Raw genomic sequence first — 25,346 nt, forward strand, 5'->3', positions numbered from 1 at the left:
CGACGTGACGCAGCTCGAAGACAGAGCTAAGAAACGACAGGAACGGCTGTTCTATCAAATCACATTTATTCACAGAAATAACAGTGACCGGGAAAATATACTGGAATTCATACAAGCCAAAGATGAAATAAGGACACAGTGCCGTCTGAGAGGGACAGTCTGGACGTTGGACGTGTTCCGGCACTTCCACAAGGCACCACTAAAGCGGTACCAAACAGCCATCTATTCTTGCACTCCAGCAATGGCTTCTGGTGTTGCCGTTTCTGTGATAGCTCACACACACCGCTGAAAGCTTTGGCTGGGTTCATCTTCACTTTCTTTCCTCATTACAGGTTTCTCACAGATCAGAGATTCCTGGGTAAACTTCATACTTCATCCAGGACAATAAAATCAAAATGTGTGGGGTTTTTGTTTTTGAAAGTGTATTATTGATTTACAAAGTATAGCATCAAATAAAACTGGCCAGTTCATTTTTAAGAGTACCAGAAAGTTGACAAATGCAACCCCTAGATTTTGATTGTGTATGTAAACTGGTAAAGGCAACCTGTCTGCTATCATATCCTCCCAAGTACCTCTGGGTGCACTGGGTACTAGAGCAGTTCTACCCCAAAGGCTTCCAGAAAAGGCCTAGGAGTTTCCTAGCACAGCCAGGCCAGGATCGGGCCCTGTCTCTGGGCAGGCTTCCAGACGGGCCAGCCTGCTCTGCTCCAGGGCGATGGCTTCTGCTGAGTGTTTGCATTTCTCTGAACCACACTGGCACGTGAAGTACTTGCTCTTAATGTCCCAGAAACGGTCTCCGTAGTCAAACCTACACACACACACAATCGAAGTGGAACAGAATCAGCAAAACAGTAATATGTGCTTGTGTGTGTATTAGTGTGTTACCCAAGTTCATGCAGCAGGACCAACAGAAGTGATGAGCAATGGAACAGTGTCTTTATCAGACCTTCTGATATGTGATCGTTTCTTTCACACGTAAAGCAACTTGAAGGTGTTCCATGAGCTGGAGAAGACTGTGTGTAGGAATCCCTGTGTGTGTGTGTGTGTGTGTGTGTGTGTGTGTGTGTGTGTGTGTGTGTGAGAGAGAGAGAGTGTCTGTTACTCAAATGTTTATTAGGAAGTCCTATGTATTGAAAAAGGCTATTTGTGGGAATTCCTGCGTGTGTGTGTGTACATATGCGCGTGCGATGCGTGCGCGGGTTACCCAAGCTCTTGTCCTGTGAGGATGTCCCGTGAGCTGAAGAAGGCTATACGTGGGAATCGCAGGTCCTGGTGCAGCATGAACACTCTCACTGGGATGATGTTCGGGTCACACAGGTGGTTAATAAAACGACTGATGTTACCATAGTAACGGGCGTCAATGCAGTACACCTCCCCATCCTGCAAAGAACAGGAAATAAAAACAAACAGAGTTCAGGCATGGGGTGACAGGTGTACAAGTGAACCTGCATTAGGAAACGGATGACAACATTAAACCTTATTGTCCAGATCAAAGAGATAGGAGTCGTCTTCTCTCACGTCAGCCTCTGCATCAGAGATAAGCTCTCCCACATACCTGCACAAGACCACACACACACACACACACTCCCTACAATAACTGAACAAAAACAATGAAAGAGGCAGCAGGAGAGAGAGGTAGAGAGAGAGATAAAAGTAGACAGGCAGGGGTAGACAAAGACACAGATGTAGAGAACAAGGCAGAGATGGTAGTGAGGGTGAGGTAGAGAAGGTGAGGCGGTGAGGGTGAGGTAGAAAGAAGACACACACTCACTCGCAGATGAAGCTGCCTTGTGGGATGTCCTGCAGAGCTCTCACACCCCATCCCATCTTCTCAGTGCGGTAGAGCTGCAAACGCACCCTAACACACACACACACATACACACACACGTGTTTAATTCTTAAGAGTCTTCAGAGAACACACTGGATATTGCACAACACCAGAGCCATGATTCAGATGTTATTTTTGCAGTGGTTCTTTCATAACAGGCTGTGTGATGTCATAATGTGACATATCAACACACACAGCACAGGTGCTCATGGAGACTGTCTGGGTCAGCCTGGGGAACGCCTGTGTGTGTGTGTGTGTGTGTGAGTGTGTGTGAGAGAGAGAGAGAGTCTGTCATGTGCTAAAGGAGGTGAAGGAGTGAGGGGAGGAGTGTGTTAGTAAAGGAGGTGAAGGAGTGAAGGGAGGAGTGTTAGTAAAGGAGGTGAAGGAGTGAATGGAGGAGTGTGTTAGTAAAGGAGGTGAAGGAGTGAAGGGAGGAGTGTTAGTAAAGGAGGTGAAGGAGTGAAGGGAGGAGTGAGCTGCTGTGGGTGTGGCTCAGCGCACGGATGGAGCTGTCAGAGTGACAACGCTGCTGACATCACAGATGTGTCGGGCAGGCTGCCGGCTGATTGGCTCACTTGATTCCCGCCTGCACCACTCTGTTCTTGCAGGTCTTGTGGCAGGAACAGGCCAGGTTACACTCGAATATCAGAGGAGGCTCGATCTTATTAAACTCCTGCAGGAGACGCTGGTCCTACACACACACACACACACACACACACACACACACACTAAATGATAAAATTATACACAGAAACTGATAGGCACGACACACACACTCACATACTCTTTACCTTGTCATACCAGCAGCGGATACTGAGTTGTCCACACAGGCAGTTACTGGATGAGCAGTCGTCAGTGCAGTTACAGTGCTGCGTACACACGCACGCACACACGCGCACACAGAGAGAGAGAGCATTACGGTAAGGTCCATTAGTAAGTGGTGTTGCCACAAACCACAGCTGTGGAGATTTGCAGTTCAGCCATTACACACTTTCAGACTTTAGTAACACCTCTCACCCACCACACATAGTCAGAGACAAGTCCCGCCCCTAACCCATCACCCACAGTCAAGTCCCGCCCCTAACCCATCACCCACAGTCAAGTCCCGCCCCTAACCCATCACCCACAGTCAAGTCCCGCCCCTAACCCATCATCCAGTCAAGTTCTGCCCTAACGCATCACCGCTCTATGTTCATGGCAGAGGTCCCACAGTTGTGTGTGTGATACCTGCAGGTGTGTGATGTTGCGGTCTATGTTCATGGCGGAGGTCTCACAGTTGTGTGTGTGTGTGTGTGTGTGTGTGTGTGTGTGTGGTGTGTGTGTGTGTGATACCTGCAGGTGTGTGATGTTGCGGTCTATGTTCATGGCGGAGGTCTCACAGTTGTGTGTGTGTGTGTGTGTGGTGTGTGTGTGTGTGTGTGTGTGATACCTGCAGGTGTGTGATGTTGCGGTCTATGTTCATGGCGGAGGTCTCACAGTTGTGTGTGTGTGTGTGTGTGTGTGTGTGGTGTGTGTGTGTGTGTGATACCTGCAGGTGTGTGATGTTGCGGTCTATGTTCATGGCGGAGGTCTCACAGTTGCGTGTGTGTGTGTGTGTGTGTGTGTGTGTGTGTGTGGTGTGTGTGGTGTTGTGTGTGTGTGTGATACCTGCAGGTGTGTGATGTTGCGGTCTATGTTCATGGCGGACGTCTCACAGTTGTGTGTGTGTGTGTGTGTGTGTGTGTGTGTGTGTGTGTGTGTGGTGTGTGTGTGATACCTGCAGGTGTGTGATGTTGCGGTCTATGTTCATGGCGGAGGTCTCACAGTTGTGTGTGTGTGTGTGTGTGTGTGTGTGTGTGTGTGGTGTGTGTGTGTGTGATACCTGCAGGTGTGTGATGTTGCGGTCTATGTTCATGGCGGAGGTCTCACAGTTGTGTGTGTGTGTGTGTGGTGTGTGTGTGTGTGATATCTGCAGGTGTGTGATGTTGCGGTCTATGTTCATGGCGGAGGTCTCACAGTTGTGTGTGTGTGTGTGTGTGTGTGTGTGTGTGTGTGTGTGTGTGTGTGTGGTGTGTGTGTGTGTGTGTGTGTGATACCTGCAGGTGTGTGATGTTGCGGTCTATGTTCATGGCGGAGGTCTCACAGTTGTGTGTGTGTGTGTGTGTGTGTGTGTGTGTGTGTGTGTGTGTGTGTGTGTGTGTGTGTGTGTGATACCTGCAGGTGTGTGATGTTGCGGTCTATGTTCATGGCGGACGTCTCACAGTTGTGTGTGTGTGTGTGTGTGTGTGTGTGTGTGGTGTGTGTGTGATACCTGCAGGTGTGTGATGTTGCGGTCTATGTTCATGGCGGAGGTCTCACAGTTGTGTGTGTGTGTGTGTGTGTGTGTGTGTGTGTGTGTGATACCTGCAGGTGTGTGATGTTGCGGTCTATGTTCATGGCGGAGGTCTCACAGTTGTGTGTGTGTGTGTGTGGTGTGTGTGTGTGTGATATCTGCAGGTGTGTGATGTTGCGGTCTATGTTCATGGCGGAGGTCTCACAGTTGTGTGTGTGTGTGTGTGTGTGTGTGTGTGTGGTGTGTGTGTGTGTGTGTGTGTGATACCTGCAGGTGTGTGATGTTGCGGTCTATGTTCATGGCGGAGGTCTCACAGTTGTGTGTGTGTGTGTGTGTGTGTGTGTGTGTGTGTGTGTGTGTGTGTGTGTGTGTGTGTGTGTGTGATACCTGCAGGTGTGTGATGTTGCGGTCTATGTTCATGGCGGACGTCTCACAGTTGTGTGTGTGTGTGTGTGTGTGTGTGTGTGGTGTGTGTGTGATACCTGCAGGTGTGTGATGTTGCGGTCTATGTTCATGGCGGAGGTCTCACAGTTGTGTGTGTGTGTGTGTGTGTGTGTGTGTGTGTGTGTGTGTGTGTGTGTGTGGTATGTGTGTGTGTGATACCTGCAGGTGTGTGATGTTGCGGTCTATGTTCATGGCGGAGGTCTCACAGTTGTGTGTGTGTGTGTGTGTGTGTGTGTGTGTGTGTGTGGTGTGTGTGTGTGTGATACCTGCAGGTGTGTGATGTTGCGGTCTATGTTCATGGCGGAGGTCTCACAGTTCTCGGCGATGTATTTGTAGTCTGATGGACAGCCTTCATCATCCACACCATTCACACATGGGATAGGAACATTCTCATAGCCCTGAGCTACATCACTGCGCACACACACACACAGTCAGAGAGACCTTTGCTGATAATATGTCTGTTAACTGAAATTAAACTACAAATGGGAAAAAAAACTAAAACCTGCATATGATCCGCTCTGTTCGGACGATCCGATTGGCTACCCCTCTGCGCAGCTTCCTGTTGATTTGGAGGGACACCCACACTGGCGAATCAGCACGTGCCAGAGAAAGAGGCGTGTCCCCTTCTTTGTTCATGATGTCAATGTCTGCACCCCTCGAAAGGAACAACCTGCACACACACACACCCCCACACACACAAAACCAAAACAAGGAAAATCTTTGTTTTCAAGATCCCAAACTCTGGATCACACTACACTCATCAAGGATCAGATTCACACATTTAGTAGACATGTTTGAAATGACCATAGCACTAAAAGAATCAATCAATCAATCAATCAATCAATCAATCGATCGGAGGGACTGACGTGACACATGCGAGGTAGCCCTCCCGGGCGGCAATGTGCAGGGGCGTGTCTCCGTGCATGTTGACTGATATGAGGGGGCAGCCAGCGTTCAGGATGAGCTCAGCGATTTCAGCACTTCCTGCAAACGAGGCCCAGTGAAGACACACATTCATCTCCTACAAAGAGGTGGTGCGCATGCCCGCGTGCACACACACACACACACACACACACACAGGGAGAAAGAACAAGAATTATTTGATAAGGGTTGCCTTCTTCATACTTTCATCATACTTTGTCAGTACTACAACTCACCTACAAACAAAAATGCAAATGTGCAGACATACACACAGACACATGCCAGAGTCAGTACTATTGTTAGTACTTTCACAGTCAGTACTAGTGTTAGTGCTTTTACAGAGTCAGTACTAGTGTTCACACCCCACAGTTCACACTGTTCACACCCCAATGCACTCTGGACATTCTCTCTGGACAAGAGCATCTGCTAAATGTTGTAGATGTAAATGTAGCAAAGCATCGTCTTTAGACAATCTGTGTGCATACACTTAATGAGCAGAATGCTAATGAGCAATCTGAGGTTGACATCCTCTTGTGTTCAGTATGAGATTTAGAATTAAAAGCTATTACACATCAGGTGTTTCTACAATACTGAGGCTCTGAAGTGTGTTCATAATTAAGTGTGTTCTTAATTAAATGTGTTAATTTTTAATTATGTGTGCTCATAATTGTGCTCTTAATTCTTAATTAAGTGTATTGTTAATATTAAATAAAACATACCAAATTACTTTCCACTAATCAACTATGTAAACTGTGTATGTAGTTCATGTTTGTCCCATTTTTCTGTATAATACATCTGATCTACATCTACACCTGCATCTACTCACTGTGATTTGTGTGTGTGTGTGTATATATATATATATGTGTGTGTGTGTGTATGGGTGTGTGCATGTAGGTGTGTGTGTGCGCGTGTGTGTGTGTGTATATGTGTGTGCACGCGTGTGTGTGTGCGCGTGTGTATATGTGTGTGTGCGCGCGCGCGTGTGTGTGTGTGTATATGTGTGTGTGTGCGCGCGCGTGTGTGTGTATATGCGCGCGTGTGTGTGTGTACGCGTGTGTGGGTGTGTGTGTGCGCGCGTGTGTGTGTGTGTGCGTGTGCGCGCGTGTGTGTGTATATGTGTGTGTATATGTGTGTATGCGCGTGTGTGTGTGTATGTGTGTGTGTATATGTGTGTGTGCGTGTGGGTGTGTGCGCGCGTGTGTGTGTATGTGTGTGTGCGCGTGTGTGTGTATGTGTGTGCGTGTGGGTGTGTGCGCGCGTGTGCGCGCGTGTGTGTGTATGTGTGTGTGTATATATATGTGTGTGTGTGGGTGTGTATGGGTGTGTGCGTCACCACCTTGTCTTTGAGAGTGACGTCGGCTCCCCGGTTTAGCAGAGCTCTGATCACTTCTTTGTGTCTGTGTTCAGCAGCCCAAATGATTGGAGTCCAGCCACCACTGTCCTACAGAGAGCAGGATTGGGATGAAGAACTCTTCATAAATACCTTCCTGGTATTTCATTAATTCTTTGTTACTTTCTTTGGCAATAAAAAGTGTCTTGACTGAACTGAAGTGAAATGAGATGTTGCCGTGTGAAACCATCATCCAGGGGGCATGTACAGGCGCACCTGGGCATTGATGTCCACCTGGCCTGTGTTCAGCAACAGAGTGACAATCTCCAGATTCCCCAGTTTAGCGGCATGATGAAGACCTGTGGAACCATCCTCCTCCAGAGAGAGAGAGAGAGAGAGAGAGAGAGAGAGAGAGAGAGAGAGAGAGAGGGAGAGAGAGAGGGAATAAATGCAAGACATGGTGATGAGTTACACACTCTGACAACACAGTTACTAATCATTTGCAGTAACAGGTTAACAGGTGTTTGGTGTAGAGGAGCACTGGTGTAGAGGTTCAGTCCCCATACAGGTGTGCTCTACGCTACACCAGTAGGAGTTCCTGGACAAGACCAGTAACACCACACCCACATCCCTCTGTAACATGACCGAAAACGGTCAGGTGCTCTAGATAAGAACGACTGCCAAACAGGAAAAATGTAAATGTTTGCGATCATTCAGTGTGAGTTCACTCACCTCATCTGAGGGAGAGAGAGAGAGAGAGAGAGAGAGAGAGAGAGAGAGAGAGACCCAGTATGTGTGTGAGAAATGCAGGCTTTGTGTGTGTGTGTGTGTGTGTGTGTGTGTGTGTGTGTGTGTGTGTGTATACTCACTACATGGTAAACACAGGCTCCACTTTGAATGAGATATCTTGCCACCTCCACCTGGTTGTTAATTATGGCCTCTAACAGAGGGGTCCTCTGGCTCTTATCCTGGGCATCCACTTTCGCACCTGCCTAAAAACACCAAAATATGCAGAAAAAAATTATTCCAGCAAAGCCCTGTGTGATTATGGTAATAAGGAACTGATGCTGGTCAAATTACTTAGTGACAAAACAACTTTTGGTGAAGGGCATATAAACACCAGTTTCTGAGAGAGAAACACCCTGCCATTTGAGGTCTGACTGGGGGCGAAGGTCGCAGAATTGCCCCTGTGGGAGCGGTACCTGCAGTAGCAGGTAACAGATTTCCACCAGACCACGCTGGGCAGCAGCATGAAGAGCACAGCGCCGATTCTGAGAGTCTGCCTGATACGCTGGGTCGATCCCCTCTACTACAGAGAGAGAGGGAGAGAGAGAGAGAGAGAGAGAGGGACAGACAGACAGAGAAAGAGAGAGAGAGAGGGGGAGAGAGGAGAGAGAGGGACAGACAGACAGAGAAAGAGAGAGAGAGAGAGAGAGAGAGAGAGAGAGAGGGAGAGAGGGAGAGACTCAGTTCAGAGCCAGTGTGTGCTCCTAGCATTCCCATTCACAGGCTAAAACAAACACCTCACATGGCCACAGTGGTGGGAAACTGTGAAACAGAATTCTACACGTGGCACTGATCTGAAATCAGTCTAAAGGCAGGGTTTAGTAATGAGGGCGTGGACGCACTGAGCATGAGCAGAACCTTCTGCACCTCCCCTTGTTTGGCTGCTGGGTAGAGCTGGCGGGGGTGGAACCTCAGCTTCTTCCTCCTGATCAACCAGAACACAATAAAATGCCTGTATTAGAATATTCAAAAGCTGGTCACCTGGGAAATTATATCTGGACGTTACGGGACAGCCTTCTTTGTGAAAGTGTGTGTGTATGTGCGCGCGCCGACCTCTCCGTATCCTGGGTAAGAATTGCTCTCTGCAGCGCCGCCCTTCTGTCTCCAGGAGGTAGTGCACTGGGGCAGACCGGCTTCCCATTGGGCAGGACCAGAGAGGGGCCCACACTGTCCACGCCCCCATCGCCCACAGCAACCACGTCTTCGACTCCGCTCCCTCCTGAGGCAGCGTTGGCAGTCTGCAGCTGAAGCTGTGCACCTTTCCTGACCTCACCACGCCAGCGCATCCTGGCACTGAGAGAGAGAGAGAGAGCTCTGATTTGATTAATACCACAAAAACAATCCCAGTGTCACTCATGTCCAGTAGCTCCCCCTTGTGGACAGTCTGCAGCCTGCTACGTGTGACAGTTAGAAAGGCAGGGAGTAACTGAGGTTCTGTACCAATTCTAAACTCTCTTCTTTACGCATGACCGCTTCAGTGTGGGAGAGCCGTTCTGTGAGCATAAACTGGTTCATTTGTGAACTACAAAGCAGTCTGATTCTTCATCTCATGTGAGCTGCACTTTATACAAAAAGTACAAATATTAAACAATAACTTTCAGAAATATTGTTTGCTACTTTTTGGTGGTAAAAACAACTTACTGCTCCTTTCAGTGAGTGAGTGAGTTATAAACCAGGTCCATGTCGTGCTTCCGTTGCAAGAAACACTTTAATAATATTGTAAAGAAGAATTACTTTTCAGTAACCTCTCCTCTCACCTGATTGGCTCACCAGTCCTCTTCTCGTTGCTAAGCGCTGTGGTCGCCGCAGTGAGCGTGGAGGGGAGGAGCGAGGGCGTGGTGGTGGTGGAGGAGGCCGTCGCCGTGATGACGGCCGCCCCAGACGACGGTGTCGATGGGGGGATGGTGACCTCCTGCGCCTCCGACGCGTCTTCCCCACAGTGTGGGCAGAAGAGGAGGCCGACACCCATCCCACCACGGCCCCGCCCACCTCCCAAGACGGACACGCAGCCGCGGTGGAAGCGGTGCGCAATGCGAACGTCCGGACAACATTCCAGAAATGTTCCCTGGAAGGTCAGGGCGTCAGAACGGCTCACGAAAGCAGAAAAACAGTTCCAACATGCATGTCCCGCGTGTTCCAAAAACAGCGCGTGCAGGTGAGCGCAGCCACCAGTAGATGGCGGCACCCTGGACACAGAGTTCCTCCGATTAAGAAAAACACAAAGGTGCTTACAGACAGACAGAAGTAGCCACAGCCTGGACAGCAGTGGTGCTTCACCATGTGGGAGCGATGAGTCTCGCACAGCACCATCAGGGACACGCGGCTGGACGGACGCATGGTCTCCCCCTTCACAATCGCATTGGTACAGCCCACCAGCTTAGACGACCAGAATGGGCAGAAGATAAAACGGGAGAAAAAGGGGTGTGAGTGCACAGGATAAATAACTCCAGTTTGTGTTAGTCGTCTTCTGGCCATTCAGCATTTGGTCAGGTTCTGTGCAGAGCATCATGACTGGCTGAACCCAGCAGGGACAGCGACGTATGTGAAAACACCACAAGTGTGTCACTGCTGTAGGGAGAGATGCCCAGAGGAGCGTCTGTGGTCAGACACAGACCACTGATGTACAGGGCAGAAGGGCAGACCAACTGCCCTCACATAGCCTCATTAAACCCATGAAACACCCCGATACCTGATCATAGAGGTGCAGGATATGGACTTGCGTGTGCAGCGCGGTGGTGTGTCGTGAGGTGTGCAGCGTGGTGGTATGTGTTATGTATACAGTGCTTTGCAGGGTTCAACAATGTTGACTGAGCAAATGCCCAGGGCAAGTAAAACCACCTGCCTCGAGTATTTAACCCCTCATATCTAACGCCAAACTCAATTCACGCGAAGGTTAACCCCTTGTCATTCAAAAAATGTTCTTATGCCTTCAGTCCAGTCAAAACAGACCAATGACATTAATCTCAGACAACGTCTAGAACTACATATTTCAGAAAGCGCTCAACAAATCTTTATCACAGTGTGTATAGCAGTAAAAATCCTCCTAGCATGTCTGGACCACTGGACATGTGCATACGACTAATGAACAGTGAAGACGATTCTAAGATGACCACGTTAGTCACAACCACATAACACAGTTTAAAAGAGAAAGATGTGCTATGAAATATGTTGCTTATTTACGACAACAACAAATATTAAGTGAAAGTATTTTAAAAATAAATAACCTTATCTAAATATATTAGCCTATGTGTGCCTATTTATATGTGAATAACACATTTGAACACTAAGATTCGTTTGGGACAGTGAATTTTCTGGTCACTTGCCGGACCGATAAAGCTGACAAAAAAAAGTTAATGTTAAACCCCTCTTTGCAAAAGCATTTCATCCTGTTAAAATCACCAGACTGGCATGGATTATAATGATATAAATGATTATAATATGAGATCCAGACCAATCACACTGAAGGAGCTCCAGAGTTGCGTGTCTGAGTCTGGAGTGAAGGTGAACCAGTCAGTGATATGACGATCTCCAGAGTTCAGAGTCTGAGTCTGTAAAACACACACCCACCCACCGAGACACTCACCCACCCACACACACCTGTCCATTAATGCTCTCGATGGCCATGCAGGTGCGGTTGGCGTGTGCCGTAAGTCTGTCCACGCGGGGTGCCTCCATTCTGCAACTACACAACGGCAGCTCCTCCAACCGTTCCATCTCCCTATCACTGCCATCTGGAGAGAGAGAGAGAGAGCGAGAGAGAGACAGACAGACAGACAGACAGACAGACACATACACACACACACACACACACAATGACAACAGATTTAACATAACTATATACAATGCATTAAAGTTTTTTAACACATAGTTATAAAAAAGGTCCTTGAAATGTTCTCTCTCTCTGACTCACACACACACACACACACACACACACACACACACACACACCTGGGTGAGGGGAGAGTGTAAGGCTGTCTGCCGTGGAGATGTCCAGTGAGCCCAGGGGAACTTCAGTATAGTCAGTGGAGCCCCCGGCTGGAGGAGTAACTGCTACATCTACAATTAAGACCATACACTCAGAACCACAAACCCTCACAAAGCACACACACACACACACACACACACACACACACACACACACACACTCACATAACCTCACCTCTCTCTGCCTCTGCAGCTGGTGGGGTGGGTTTTTCCCTGCCTTTTTCTGGCTGTTTCCATGGAGATTCTCCCTCTCCTTTATTCTTCGGGCTTCCTCTTGGTTGCTCAGAAGGGGAACCCTAACAGAGGACAGGGTTATGACAGCACAGCACAGCACAGCACAGACAACATAACATAGCAGCACAGCACAGCAGAGACAACACAACATAGCACCACAGCACATAGCACAACACAGCAGCTCAGCACAACACAGACAACATAGCAGCACAGCACAGAAAAGCACAGTACAACACAACACAGCAGCACAGCACATCATAGCAGCACAGCACAGAACAACATAGCACAGCACAGCACAGCACAACACAGCACAGCACAGACAACATAGCAGCACAGCAAAACATAGCAGCACAGCACAGTACATCATAGCAGCACAGCACAGACAACGCAACAACACAGCAGTACAGAACAGCACAACATAACACAGGCCATCGTAGCAGTACAGCGCAACAGCACAGCAGCACATCATAACACAGACAACACAGTATAGTACAGGACAACAGCACAACACAGTAGCACTGAACATCACTGAACTTACTCAAAGCTCAACCCAACCATTAATTAAACATGGGTCAGAGTCACTCACGTGATCAGAGTGATGTCCCGCCTCCTCTCCCATGCGGACGTCCAGCGGGCCAGACATCATTCCATCGTCCGACTACAAAACACGACAGGAGAAACAAGCTGTAGGGTTTTTCCTCCATTTAGCTCAACACCCTCCCCAAACCACCTCAATACTCTCCTTTGAGTCTTGGTTCCTCTCAAAGTTTCTTCCTCCTGCTCTAGGGAGTTTTTCCTTGCTCACTGGGGGCTTGGACTCGGATGCGGGTAAAACTGCTTGACAATGGCTCTTGTAGATATGCTGTATAAATAAATTTCACTTTAACTTCCTGTTCACCTAAACATGAGTCCCAGTCACCTCCAAGTTTTTCTTGTTCTGTATTAATGAGGGCTTTGCGGTTTTAGATTTGCTTATGGTGCATCCATACAAGCGCTGACCCCTAACCGACTGCATTAGTGCCGCAGGTCAAGAGTAAGAACGGGTTACTTACTACAGGACACTCCGGCAGTAGAGTTCCGGGTTTTGCACACGCTTTGCCGCATAACGGTATGTCCCTGCTTTGTCACATAATGGTATGATCTGCACATCACTGCTTTGTCACATAATGGTATGATCTGCACATCCCTGCTTTGTGAACTAAGGGCATGTTTTGTTGAACGTTCCCTGCCGGCACTCCCAGACGCCTGCAGTGATGACTCCCTCCACTGCATACGTGCCATCACGTGCATATTAGCTCATATAACGCAGTACATTTTGCACCTTCAGGTGGGATCTTATCTAAGATGTTTCCTCTGATCTGTGTGAGTGTGTGCACGCTCTAGCAGTACCTTGCTGTCGGAGTACACCACGTCATCTCCTGCATAACTGTTGTACATCAGGTGAAAGTCTTCCTCATCGGCTTCATCATCTAGATCCTCCAGCCAACAACCCTGGTGCTCCTTCGTCACCGTGGCTACAGGCTCCACCTTCTCCACCACAGGTGGCTAATTTTTTTAAAAAACATATGCACTTAATGATCTCATGAACAAGCATACGAACCCACATTACAAGAGATTGTAATACATGCGTTTCAAAATCCTACCATTGCTTTACAACTTTAAACATGCATTAGCAAGGTAATATTGCTGTGTTCCACTCACCTCTGGTTGTGCCTCTGACACTTTTGCTGGACTGCCTGCAGGGGGCGCAGCAGAATTCAGGTCTGTGGCCACCTTACGCCGCTTCACTGCTACACAATGTGCAAACGCCCATTACAAGACAATACACTAGCACACATTCCCTTAGAGCCAAACACTGCACTCGTGAGAGGGGAGGGGAGGAGAGGAGAGGAGAGGAGAGGAGGAGAGGAGAGGAGGAGAGAGGAGGAGAGAGAGGAGGAGAGGAGGAGAGAGAGGAGGAGAGAGAAGAGGAGGAGAGGAGAGGAGGAGAGGAGAGGAGGAGAGAGAGGAGGAGGAGAGGAGAGGAGAGGAGGAGAGGAGAGGAGAGGAGGAGAGGAGAGGAGAGACCTGTCTCAGTGTCAGAACTGCCACTTGTCACTGGTTTGTCTGGAGTCACTGCGGCTGCCTCAAAGGAGCGCACCTAGGAAGGAAACCACACACACACACGGAGCGTTTATCCACACAAAAGCCCACACACTGTTTAATGTAAGAAAACCCCCTACAGATTTACAACAAACACACGCAGACACACAGATGGATACACACACACACACACACACACACACACACACACACACACACAGTGTTTGGCTATACTAAACACCACTCTGAACTCTCTCCAGTAGTGCCCATGACCTCCACACCTTTACACTACATCACTGAACACTAATACTCCACAAACATTTGTGCTCATACAGCCTGCACAGAACAGACCCCTCCCTCATCAGAACTGAAGATCATCACTTAAACAGGGGGAAAGCAAAATATGTTACCGTGGCAACATGTCTAACAAATAAACACAGCGCTGATACACAGTTTTAAACAGCTCCTAATCTACAGTAATTAACAAATTAAACAACCGCAACACACAAATACACAAGTAAGACGGAACGTGTCCATTTTGCACGGAATACCTGGACAAACCCCACGACGGGGTTACAGGAAGTAGGAGAAACCCACTCACCTGTGCGAGAGGGGGTCTGTTCATAGTCTTACGGGCACGATGGACTTTGGGCGGAGGGCCAGAAGAAGCGGAAGGAACGGAGGAAGGCGTGGACGGCTGCACCTTGCTGCCTGGCCCACAGACACTCATCTTAGCCCTGCCTGAGGCAGAGGAGGGTGAGGAAGAGGCAGGGAGGGTTTTCACGCAATGACCTGAGAGAGAGAGTCAAGTTTTCATTAATACACAAAGAAGTTAATAGGCCGTGCAGTGAGATACAGTACGGCTGTGTTAAATGCGTCCGAGGTCTTACTTTTGAAGGCTTTGACGGAGGCAGAGCTGGATGTCGCTGGTTTGTCTTCATCCCTGTCTTTCCCCTTCAGTGATGGGGAGGGCTCTGTTCACATTTTAACCAAAGGAGATCCAAATGTCATGACACATTCCAATAATAAATTAGTCTAGTAGCAACAGTGTGAATTAGAAGCAAAAAGCAGCACCTTCAGGTGTGGAGCGTGTGGGGCTGCTATGGGACGGCCCCTGGATAAACACACAAACAAACAAGTAAACATCCAGCAGTACTGGGGCCGACTGCGCGATTCCAGCTGGCTGAGCATCTCACTATGATGGCCCAGCTCTGTTACAGGTGAGGCTATAATGCCGTTATACACCTTATTCATGCAAACAATCAGAACAAGCAGAACAACACCAGCAGCTGTATTAGCTGCTCCTTTAGCTAGCTAGCATGCAGGACAGGCTGGAGCACGGGAGCCGGCGCTGCTATGCGCCGGTACCACCGTTAACATCCTGCAGACACATGTGTCTGTGCGCGGTTTGAATGCTTTCGCAATGGCAGCCGTATTTCGTGTCGTTTTGACTTGCGTGCCTACCTCGGCCATCCTCTCATCTGTCGACATGTTGCTCTCTGTGAGTGGGAAAAAAAAAACGTGAAGCCTGACACGATGGCACGAATGATTCAAAAATGGCCGCTGGGTTTGTTAAATTGAAGGATAAATAAAAGTCTCCCTACAGCACTCAGCACTCAGAAACCTTTACTTATTAAAGAGAGTTAATAAGTGACCTCGAGACCAGTATCTAGTAATACAACTCATTCATTCATACTCAATAATTCATTCGTTGAGAACGGCAAGTCTCTAAATAACACCAAAGAATAGTATGAGCACCATAAATTAGTATTCAAAATAATTTAGTATCTGATTGATTTATTTCTAATTGTATTTCTAAAACCACTCTATTGTGATATAAAGTTATTCTAATGTCACACAGAGTTTGTAGGCTATGTTGTCATATCTTTCATTTGTAAAGTGCAGTGAGTGTATGTACATGATAAAAGTAGACACAGAGAACTGGACATATAGTGAAAAGGGCATATCCTACATCGGAATAATCTGGTTTAATACTGTTCAAATTTAGCAACTTTGGTTATTTCAGCTATTTTTATTATTTAAGTTAGGTATTTAAGATTGTTCAACTAATACTTTGCAGTTTAGAAATGTTTAGGTTTAGCTCTATGCTATATAAAACTGAATGAACCTGCTCTCAGACAAGTTAATTAGGTTTTGCATTTTTCTTCCAAGATCCCGATGCAATTGTTTTTTTCATTATTGCTGTGGCTATTGATGTAATTTATACAGATACAACACATGGACAATGGGGGGCACCCCCTCTCCCGCACTGCAAACTTTTATTTTGAAATAAATCCTTATTCCAGCATGTACTGGATGTCGATGTCTTCATAAAGGCTCCAACAGCGCGAGAGTTCGCCGTTTCTCCCGAGCTAGACGCCCTCGTGAGGACTAACGGCAGCGCTCGCTCAGACCGTTAAAGTTTGAATGATTGTTGAGATGTCGCGTCGTTTTACGGTTTTGTTACCGGATCAGTGAGTTTTATTGATGAGGCTGAACCGGGACTGAGGGTACTGTGGTCTGTGCCAGTTCACCTGTGCTTGGCAACCTGCCACAAGGCCAAGGTAGTTTGTTAAATTAATCTGTATAGTTTACTTTATACCAGACGCGTGTGTGACAGCCGTATGTGACTGACACGAGTTATGTTCTGTTTTCTAGTTAATTAACGAAGAAACGTGTATAAGCAAAGATTCTGCCCGGTAACTAACTGACTGACTAACTAGCTAGATAAGGCTAGGTAGCCAGCTATTCTAGGCTAGGGAGCTAGCATAACCTAGCTAGGTTAGCGTGTTGGCTAACTTGCTAATTGACACTGGACTTGTTGGACTTACTGGACTTGTTGCTCGTGGCGTAAGTTATACGTTTCGTGCACGTTCTCATTCTGTTAAAGACACGTTCTCACATGGAAGTAAACGTGTGTTGTGAAGTTGGGGAAGTTGAGCTAACTCTAAGCTAACGCTAGCTAGTTGGTGTAAAGGAGTTTACTAAGTGTTGGCTAACTAGCTGACCTAGCTAGCTGACTCAGCTGGCCGCTGAGCTGACAGGATAGCTACACCTGCCTATGTCGTCACTTCGCTAGCGGGTGGGTAACGTTGCTTAACCTGGGTTATAGAAGTTAAATGGTAACGTTAGGTGTCTTGCTGGCTAACTCGACATGTTTCGCTTGGGTTTCCCAGACAAAGTGAACGCTTTAACACGGATAGATGTATGATGGACACGTAACCTTGGTCTCTGAGAAACAGTTGGGTGTAAAGCATGCTGATAAATTCGTGTCAGCAAGGTTATCTGGTTTATTTTGAACAGTCTGTCAATGAACGGTGTGAAACACATTCAAGACTTTGTTTTATTGGTGAAACCGTTTTGGGTTTTTTTGCCTCTCTTGGCTCCAGCCTTGCTGGTGTTTCTGGGCTGTAGGTGAGGTAAAGTGGAGGAAGTTGCTGTAGAGCTACATGCTGATGAGTGGCTTGAGGCCATGTCACTAGAAAGGCCACACAACCAGAGGTTTCCCTTAGCTTCCAGAGCTCTGTTGCTGTTGTATGTAATAGTTCCCTTGGGTTTGGGGTGAGTATCAGTAAAACTAAAACACCTGTATGGTGTTTTAAATGTCACTTTAGCCAGCACAGTATTAGTGGTAGTAAATATAACAAACAAACAAATGGACAATTTGACATTTTGTTTCTCCTATACATTTAAACTTTGTTTCTCATGATTGTGTTAGAAATATACCAGTCTGTGGTTTGGTTGTTTTTTTTTGGGGGGGGGGCGGGGGTTAGACTAACAATGAAATGCTTTTCAATATGTGAATCAGGTTCTAAAGTAAATAACTCCTAATAAAATAAAGATACTGAATAGATGTGAAACAGACACGTGTCGAGTCGTTAAGGACATGCTTCTAAAGCCCGGTGGTTGCCAGATATGGTAATGTTGGGCGTTTGTGTGCAGAGCTATCAGATAGTGTTCAGAAACAGCATTTATTTAATCGCTTAAGCTTTTTTTTTTTTTTTTTTTTAAACCTGCTCATGTTTGAGTAACCAGGTACATTTCTACTTGGACATTCTTTAGTGCCTCATAAGAGGGCAGAAGTAATCTGTTTCTTAGTGGTGAAAGTGTGTTCTATTCAAATTACATTTCATGATCAGACAGACAAGGTTAGGGTTAGCTGCTGAGTGGCAATGAGCTAGATTTCTTGTCTAAATGATTTTTGTTCAGTGGTGTTGAACCACACCCTTAAGGCAGCTGTTGATTGAGTGTTTGGGATATGGCCTCTCCTCACCTGACTGGCTGTACCCCAGGACCCACACCCACTCTAGGGAGATGTGTGCGGCACATGCTGCAGGGAGCAGTGGTAGCCAGACAGTCACCATGGTTATTTAGACACACATCTGTTGTTCAGAGTGCTTCATAGCAGCATTGAGATTATGGAGACAGGGCTGCTTGGATTCAAGCCTAAAAACAGCCATACATTAAAAAAAAAAAAAAAAAAAACCTCTCAATTTCTGTTTTTTTGGTGTGTTCTTGCTTTCTCTTCTTTCTGTCCATCTCCTCCTTTCCTCTTATTTTTCTCTCTCCCCCTGCCACCTCTCTTGCCCTGTCTCCCCTCTTTCTCTCACCCCCCCAATCCTCTACCTCTGTCATGCCTTCCTCCATGTGAGGATGAAGACGGTGGCCAGTGGCTGGTAGGATGAAGAGCAGCCCGGTCCCTCGCAGCAGAGACATCGAGCGGCAGGCGGGCTACCTGCAGCCAGAGCACTGTGCCCCTCCCCCTCCGCGGCTACGCCCCCCCGGCGAGATGTGGTTTGTTCGTGACGGCTGTGGAGTGGCCTGTGGTCTCATCACCTGGCTGCTGGTGTTGTATGCCGAGTTTGTGGTGGTCTTTGTCATGCTGCTGCCTGCCCGGAGTGTGGCCTACAGCCTGGTGAACGGCGCGCTCTTCAACACACTGGCCTTCCTCGCACTCGCCTCCCACTTTAGGGCCATGTGCACCGACCCGGTGGGTCCCGAATCGCCCTGGCCCACCCTGACCTGGCTGCTGTAACCCAGCCCTGCTCTGTCCAGAGTCCTTCTCAGGATGTCATAACCTCCACTCCCAGGCCTGCTCTAGCCCTGTTCACACTGTCTTTACCTTGAATACATGCTTGGTGTGCCCAAGCATATCTGTGGTTTTCTTTGACTGTTTAGATGCATGTTTATCATTTGGTGAGGCATATGACAGCTGCAGTGTGGAGCTGTATATTCTGTGGTGCCCATGTCATGCAATGTTATGGTAGGGGTGTATTAAGACTACAGTGTGGATGGAGGTTGTACAGTGTGGTTTTCATGTTGCTGTGTTCTCCTCTTCTGCCCATAGGGGGCAGTGCCGAAAGGAAATGCCACTAAGGAGTTCATCGAGAGTCTGCAGCTGAAACCGGGCCAGGTGGTTTATAAGTGCCCAAAGTGCTGTAGCATCAAACCAGAACGAGCCCACCACTGCAGGTACCACAGACACATACACACACCACTGCAGGTAAAATCAAATCAGTACGAACCAACCACTCAAAATGGCAGAAGTAATATCCATTGTATTAATGTAATTAATTTGCATGCAATGGTTATTGCCTAAGTGCATCATGCACTTAAGTGAATTCAAGCTCACTTTACTACCCAGTCTCTGACCCCGCCCCCCCCAACCAACCACACAGTGTCTGGACTCCTCAGCCCCACTCTTTGGCAAAATTGTGTCCCTGTTGCGTTATAAAGTGAACTTTATAAAGGAGCACTAAAGTGAACTAAATCAAATCTGCGTTGTCTGATACCGAGTTGGTGTGCACATGATGTAATTTGCTTGGGATGGAGGTGAAATTGAATTTAGTTGAGTTAAACTGAGAATTGAATTAGGAGAGCCTCCTGGACGTGCGTGTGTGCGTGTGTGCGTGTGTGCGTGTGTGCGTGTGTGCGTGTGTGCGTGTGTGCGTGTGTGCGTGTGTGCGTGTGTGCGTGTGTGCGTGCGTGCGTGTGTGTGTGCGTGTGTGTGTGTGTGTGTGCGTGTGTGCGTGTGTGTGTGCGTGTGTGCGTGCGTGTGTGCGTGTGTGCGTGCGTGTGTGCGTGCGTGTGTGCGTGTGTGCGTGCGTGCGAGCGCGTGCGTGCGTGCGAGCGCGTGCGTGCGTGCGAGTGCGTGCGAGTGCGTGTGTGCGTGCGTGTGTGCGTGCGAGTGCGTGTGTGCGTGCGTGTGTGCGTGCGAGTGCGTGTGCGTGTGTGAGTGCGTGCGTGCGCGTGCGTGTGTGTGTCCGATGCTCTGTGAAGTTCTGCGGGCTGTGTTTTATTTAACATTGGCACTGGCCTCTCCCTTTACATCTGGGAGAGACCCTGAGGTGACTCCAAGACCTATATTCATAAAGGATCTCTCTCTCTCTCCCTCCCTCCCTCCCCCTCTCTCCTTCTGTCTCTCTCACACATCTGCTCTCTTGTGTGCATGTGTTTCCTTCTTTCAGTGTCTGTAAACGCTGTATCAGGAAGATGGACCACCACTGTCCCTGGGTAAACAACTGTGTTGGTGAAAACAACCAGAAATACTTTGTGCTTTTCACAGTAAGTGCAGACCCTGCAAATGCTCACATCAGTAGTGATAGGGGAGGGGCCTGCAGTGCAGGTGTGCTGAAGTTCCCTGCAACACATTTTTGCCGCCTTCTAGTGGAAGGGTCATAGTCCACATTACCTGGGTTATCTGACATGCAATGTTGTACAAGTGTAATACAGGATTATATGATCTTAGGGCTGAAATTATACCTTCAGTTATACACTGTGTATGTATTGTGGTGTTCTTACAGATGTACATTGCTCTGATATCCTTCCACGCCCTTTTCATGGCTGCACTCCATTTTGTCTTCTGCTTCGAGGAGGACTGGTCAAGTAAGGGCCCTGTTCTCCTTTTACCCTCCACACTAACAAACATGAAACATGTTAGACAGAATTCATACTTGAGCTCCATCATTTGTTGTCCTGTCTCATCAGACACACAGGAAAGTCACTGTGGTGTCCACGTCAAACACGGCAGTTCCGAGCAGTGACGCGTTTGCTGCATGAGCTCAGCGTTCCTCCCACACATTCCCCTTACTTCCTCTCCCTCTGCTGTTCCTCTGCTCCTCCTCCCTCTCCTTCCTTCCCAGAGTGCAGCACATTCTCTCCTCCCTCCACAGTCATCCTCCTCATCCTGCTGTGTTTTGAGGGCCTCCTCTTCCTCATCTTCACCGCGGTCATGTTCGGCACGCAGGTCCACTCCATCTGTACTGACGAAACCGTGAGTTATCCCCTGACCCCAGAATTATAACTGAGTACAACTTGAGCAATTGAGGGTTAAGGGTCTTTTTCAGGGGCCCAACAGTGGCAACTTGGCAGTGGTGGTGCTTGAACCAGCAACCTTCTGATTACAAGTGAAATACTTTTAACCACTGAGCTTCCACTGCCCACTGCAGATCACTTACAAGGTTGTTTCAGACTTACATTTGTGTGTAGGTTACACACATTAGATTAGTGGGCCATAGTTGTTTCATTCATTGACAAAGACACGTTAAAAATGGATTTCAGATTGAGACAGGGAGAAGTTTGTTTACTACTGTAAGCTCACAATATTGGTTCAGTGCTTGGCACCTTAAGGGCTAGTCATTTGTTTCCCTCTGTAATACCTCGGGGACTAGAGCTCATGTGGTTTGTGAAGTAAAAAAAGAACCACAGTGCATTTAATGTCTCGCTGTTTCCAGGGCATCGAACAGCTGAAGAAGGAAGAGAAGACGTGGGTGAAGAAGTCGAGGTGGATGAACATGAAGATGGTTTTCGGCCACCCCTTCTCCATCGCCTGGCTCAGTCCCTTTACCACGCCTGACCACGGCAAGGCTGACGCCTACCAGTACGTCGTCTGACGGCGCCAGCCTCCAGGCGCAGACTGATGACGTGCACAGGAAGTACCTGCTTGCACATGGAGCACACGCGCTGGGCACAGCAATCAGGGCTCAGCGCTGCGATCACTTTCTCTGCAGTTTTTCAGACTCTATTCATCATGGTCTCTCCACCGAAAGGGACACTGCGACCGGCCACTTTTAAAAAATCATTATTTTTCTTTGTTTCTTTTTGCCTGTTCCTGCTGTCGGTGACTGCTAAATTTTGTTTGCTGGTCCTCTGTAGATGCCACCGCTGGAATATGTTGGCCCTCCAGAGGGTGTGTCTGCTTAAATAACACCAGGATACTGACTGCTGCACATATGAAGCAAACCACACATTAAAACTCAGGACTGAAGGCCACCTTAAAATGAGGCTGTTATTATTTATTAGTATTATTATTATTATAACCAAGCCTGGCTTATGAATCCTTGTGGCCATGTGTGAATGCCTTTTCTACAGCAGACGAAGGTGCGTTTTCTGTTATAGATCTTGGGTAGGGGTGGGGGGCACCTCAGATAATGGTTACCCTGGAGATGTGGCTGGATTCCAGGCGTTGTGTAAATGGGGTTCACATGATGGCAGAAGCCCCCTGCTGAGCTCGGCTCTGCGCTGCAAGCAAACGCCTGGAACTCGTTCAAATGGAGCTGAGCCTTTGGTAGCTGCTGCCACCTGCTACGACTTATGCTGCCAAATTGTGCCGGTTTTGGTTCTTTTATAAAGGGAGGACTGTTGAATACAACACACCACTCAAACATCTCAGGACCAGCACAACACAGGATGTACCACCTGGCTGAAGTAGAGCTGGGCCAAACGTGGATGCGCACATTTCCTTTTGTCTCTTTCTTTCGTTCCTTGCACAGTGATGAGAACACTACTTCCTGAGAGTGCAGTTTATGTACCTGCTCTAAAGCCTTCTGGAGCTGGACATGGTGTAATTCTGGGAGCCAGGACCGTCCTCTGCTTAGATGGACACACTGGTCCAGCTGTGACAACCATAACACGTCATGACTCTGCTGAATCATTGAGTCCAGTTCAGTGAGTAATTGAGTCCTGCAGGAAGGTGTCTCTAGTGCAGAATGCTGTGCCCCATCCTGTTCAGTCAGACAGCAGTCTTAAACAGTCGGTGGGGTTTGGCTGTCTGATTCTACTGTAGTCTTAAGCATTCGGTGGGTTTTTTGTCCAGTGTCATTTGGTATTTGCTTTGATTGCCTGGTGGCAGGTTGCTCTGCAGTATCTGTTCACGTCACGAATGCCTGAGTAGCTCTGATTCCCTGCTCGGTGTGTTCCCTAGCTGTGTGGGTTTCACCTTTTAACAAGTCCTGCTGCTGGACTTGACACCCAAAAGAAATCCCTCAGGGCAAGAGTCTCGTCTACCAGTCTGACGTCACCTTTCTGCCCGAGTACAGCAGCACGGCGCACGCCGAGGCGCTGGCTACACAGGAACCACACCCCAGCAAAGGCCTTCCTTTGAACTGGACTTGCTGAGGTCGTATTAAACGCACACCGTCTGGGAGGACGCCTCAGCTATGCTCATGAAGCTGTTTGTTGGGTCAATCGTTCTGGTGGTGGGACTTCCCATAGTGCGGTGTCATCCTGGTCTGTAACTCGTGATTTCACCAGCCAAAGCAGTTACTTATCCCACTGGCCTGTGCTGAATACAGCTGCATGAGCTTAGCCTGGGGTTAGTAGCTCAGCTGGGCAAGGATGGGTTGAGTGTGAGATCATGTGACCTGCAAGAGCTGCTCACAGGAATATTGAACTTGGTTGTTTCTGTATATCTTTGTATCTGGCTGATCCAGGATCAGTTTTATCCTTTCATAACATGACTGAATAGGATAACAGAGATAAGGAGCAGATGTTTGTAAATTGTTGTCAGAGCTGATCTTAGTTCAGTTTTCTAGGAGACATTCTGAGAAGTGTTGTTTCCCTGGCTGTGGGTGGGTAACCATGGCGGCATCCTGGTCTTGGGCTTGCAGGAGCTCCTGCTCGGTGAGCGGTGTGGGCGGCTGAGACCAGTGTCCCCACAGCAGTGCAGACGCGTTTGCCTCTCCAGACCTGACAGCCTGACCTGACGGAATGTTTGTGTGTGGGACTAAGTAAGAGAATGTGTGTCTGGTGAGAAATCACGTTTCTGTGCTGCTATTCATGCAAAAGGATTATAGTTGCACAGTCTCTTATGCTCTTTCTGTGTATGTGTAGATCTCATGATGTGCAAATATTTCATAAATATTTGCCCCTGTAAAATGGGCTTTGATTGGCAAAATGGCAAAAACAATGCATTGTTTTTGCCATTTGCAAATGTGTGCCATTTCCCTGTTCACCTGTTAAGGTGTACCAACATGTTTTTATTTTTTTTATTATTAATTCTATTGTACAAGGGATATGTGCGAAATCATGTAACAGATGTATTTGGTACAAGGACTCATACAGAAGGTGGGTGTGGGTGGGTGGGTGTTGACAGTTCTATTTGAGTTCTTGATGTGAACATGAATCTTTCTGTAATGTCGTAGACTCCATGTAAAGGTGATGGTTGATCGCTCTCAAAACAGTTCCTAGTGAAAGCTTTTCTTGTTTACCACTAAAACTCAGCAAATATAACTTGGAACAATGAAGATGGTGTAGATCATATGTGGGTGTGCGTTTTAAACTGGCCAAACCTGGGTGGGTTCCATTAAGACGGAGACTTCTCCAGCCTCTGCTCTTTCTGTATTTGATCTTGTAATAGGCTGGATGGCAAAAGCACAGCTGATGCACAGTCTGAGCTGCTGACCCCCCGCCCCATGCTCTCCAAACAAGAACAGAACCGTTGTGCACTCTCAGAACTGTTACATGGCGTGCTGGTCTCTAGTCCCGTTCATGAGTGGTACAGGGCATTTTGGTGATCAAGAGGATGTATAGCAAGGGCTGTAACCGTGTCCAAAGCTTTTCACGTGAATATAAAACCCATATACTGATTGCACTGCCGCAACTCTTCTCAGTCACGGAGTGCTCTCGCAGTACTTGGTATTTGAAACAGAAGTGTTGATGTTAGACTATGTAAATAATGAAATAAGGGAGGAGGGGCACTTTAAGAATGTAAACCCCTAGTGTAGGAGTACTCCAGTCCAGCCAGAGGGGGTTCTTTTATATACTTATATATGCACAGTCTGCATTGTGGCTTTCTAGATATGAATGTAGATAAATACTGTATTACCCAGTTTCCTAGGGGGTGGAGGGACACTAGATAACCAGAGGCTGAGACTGCTGGTCAGTGGACACCAGAGTCCTGCACACAGGAAGGTCTCTGTGGTGCAGGATGCTGCATGTGACATTGCCATCATGTGTGTGGCTCAATTGGGTTTAGGGCTATGTGCGTGTGGTTCCATTGAGTTCAGTACTGTGTGTGTCTGTGTGGGGTTGGTCCTGCTGTCTTGTATCCTCTGTAAGCAGGACTGTCACATAGCTTATCTCACACACATTAAAACAGGCTGGCTGTTTACATTACATTAGAACATTCACACTGTCCACTTGCAAGC

At 47.8% G+C, this 25,346-nt stretch overlaps 2 protein-coding genes across 8 annotated transcripts; one reads left to right on the forward strand and one right to left on the reverse strand.

The window, feature by feature from the left end:
* Positions 1–49: 49 nt before the first annotated feature.
* On the reverse strand, positions 50–15,449 carry ehmt2 (euchromatic histone-lysine N-methyltransferase 2). 3 transcript variants are annotated; one of them, XM_035523301.1, is made up of 28 exons: positions 15,385–15,449; positions 14,995–15,034; positions 14,811–14,894; positions 14,522–14,712; positions 13,906–13,978; positions 13,540–13,574; positions 13,228–13,383; positions 12,425–12,496; positions 11,780–11,900; positions 11,569–11,676; positions 11,218–11,351; positions 9,853–9,996; positions 9,378–9,685; positions 8,674–8,913; positions 8,463–8,545; positions 8,037–8,143; positions 7,704–7,826; positions 7,111–7,212; positions 6,841–6,945; positions 5,450–5,604; positions 5,086–5,253; positions 4,850–4,994; positions 2,620–2,697; positions 2,404–2,519; positions 1,772–1,858; positions 1,477–1,555; positions 1,205–1,380; positions 50–808 (listed from the first exon to the last, which is right to left on the reverse strand). In XM_035523301.1, exons 1-28 carry the CDS (start codon positions 15,409–15,411, stop codon positions 628–630), a joined length of 3,438 nt encoding a protein of 1,145 aa, XP_035379194.1. In that variant the 5' UTR covers positions 15,412–15,449; the 3' UTR covers positions 50–627. The 3 variants fall into 3 exon arrangements, with proteins under 3 accessions (XP_035379194.1, XP_035379191.1, XP_035379185.1); XM_035523298.1 differs by having other exon boundaries at positions 13,540–13,625; XM_035523292.1 differs by having other exon boundaries at positions 13,540–13,628.
* Positions 15,450–16,265: 816 nt separating this feature from the next.
* On the forward strand, positions 16,266–22,197 carry zdhhc3b (zinc finger DHHC-type palmitoyltransferase 3b). 5 transcript variants are annotated; one of them, XM_035523384.1, is made up of 8 exons: positions 16,266–16,484; positions 17,310–17,481; positions 18,573–18,910; positions 19,268–19,392; positions 20,388–20,484; positions 20,724–20,805; positions 21,063–21,193; positions 21,654–22,197. In XM_035523384.1, exons 3-8 carry the CDS (start codon positions 18,602–18,604, stop codon positions 21,810–21,812), a joined length of 903 nt encoding a protein of 300 aa, XP_035379277.1. In that variant the 5' UTR covers positions 16,266–16,484; positions 17,310–17,481; positions 18,573–18,601; the 3' UTR covers positions 21,813–22,197. The 5 variants fall into 5 exon arrangements, with proteins under 5 accessions (XP_035379277.1, XP_035379262.1, XP_026886816.2 ...); XM_035523369.1 differs by having other exon boundaries at positions 18,580–18,910; XM_027031015.2 differs by lacking the exon at positions 17,310–17,481.
* The last annotated feature ends 3,149 nt before the right edge of the window (positions 22,198–25,346 follow it).

Source organism: Electrophorus electricus, chromosome 2, assembly GCF_013358815.1.
Source record: "Electrophorus electricus isolate fEleEle1 chromosome 2, fEleEle1.pri, whole genome shotgun sequence".
In the NCBI taxonomy this organism is placed as follows: Eukaryota; Metazoa; Chordata; class Actinopteri; order Gymnotiformes; family Gymnotidae; genus Electrophorus; species Electrophorus electricus.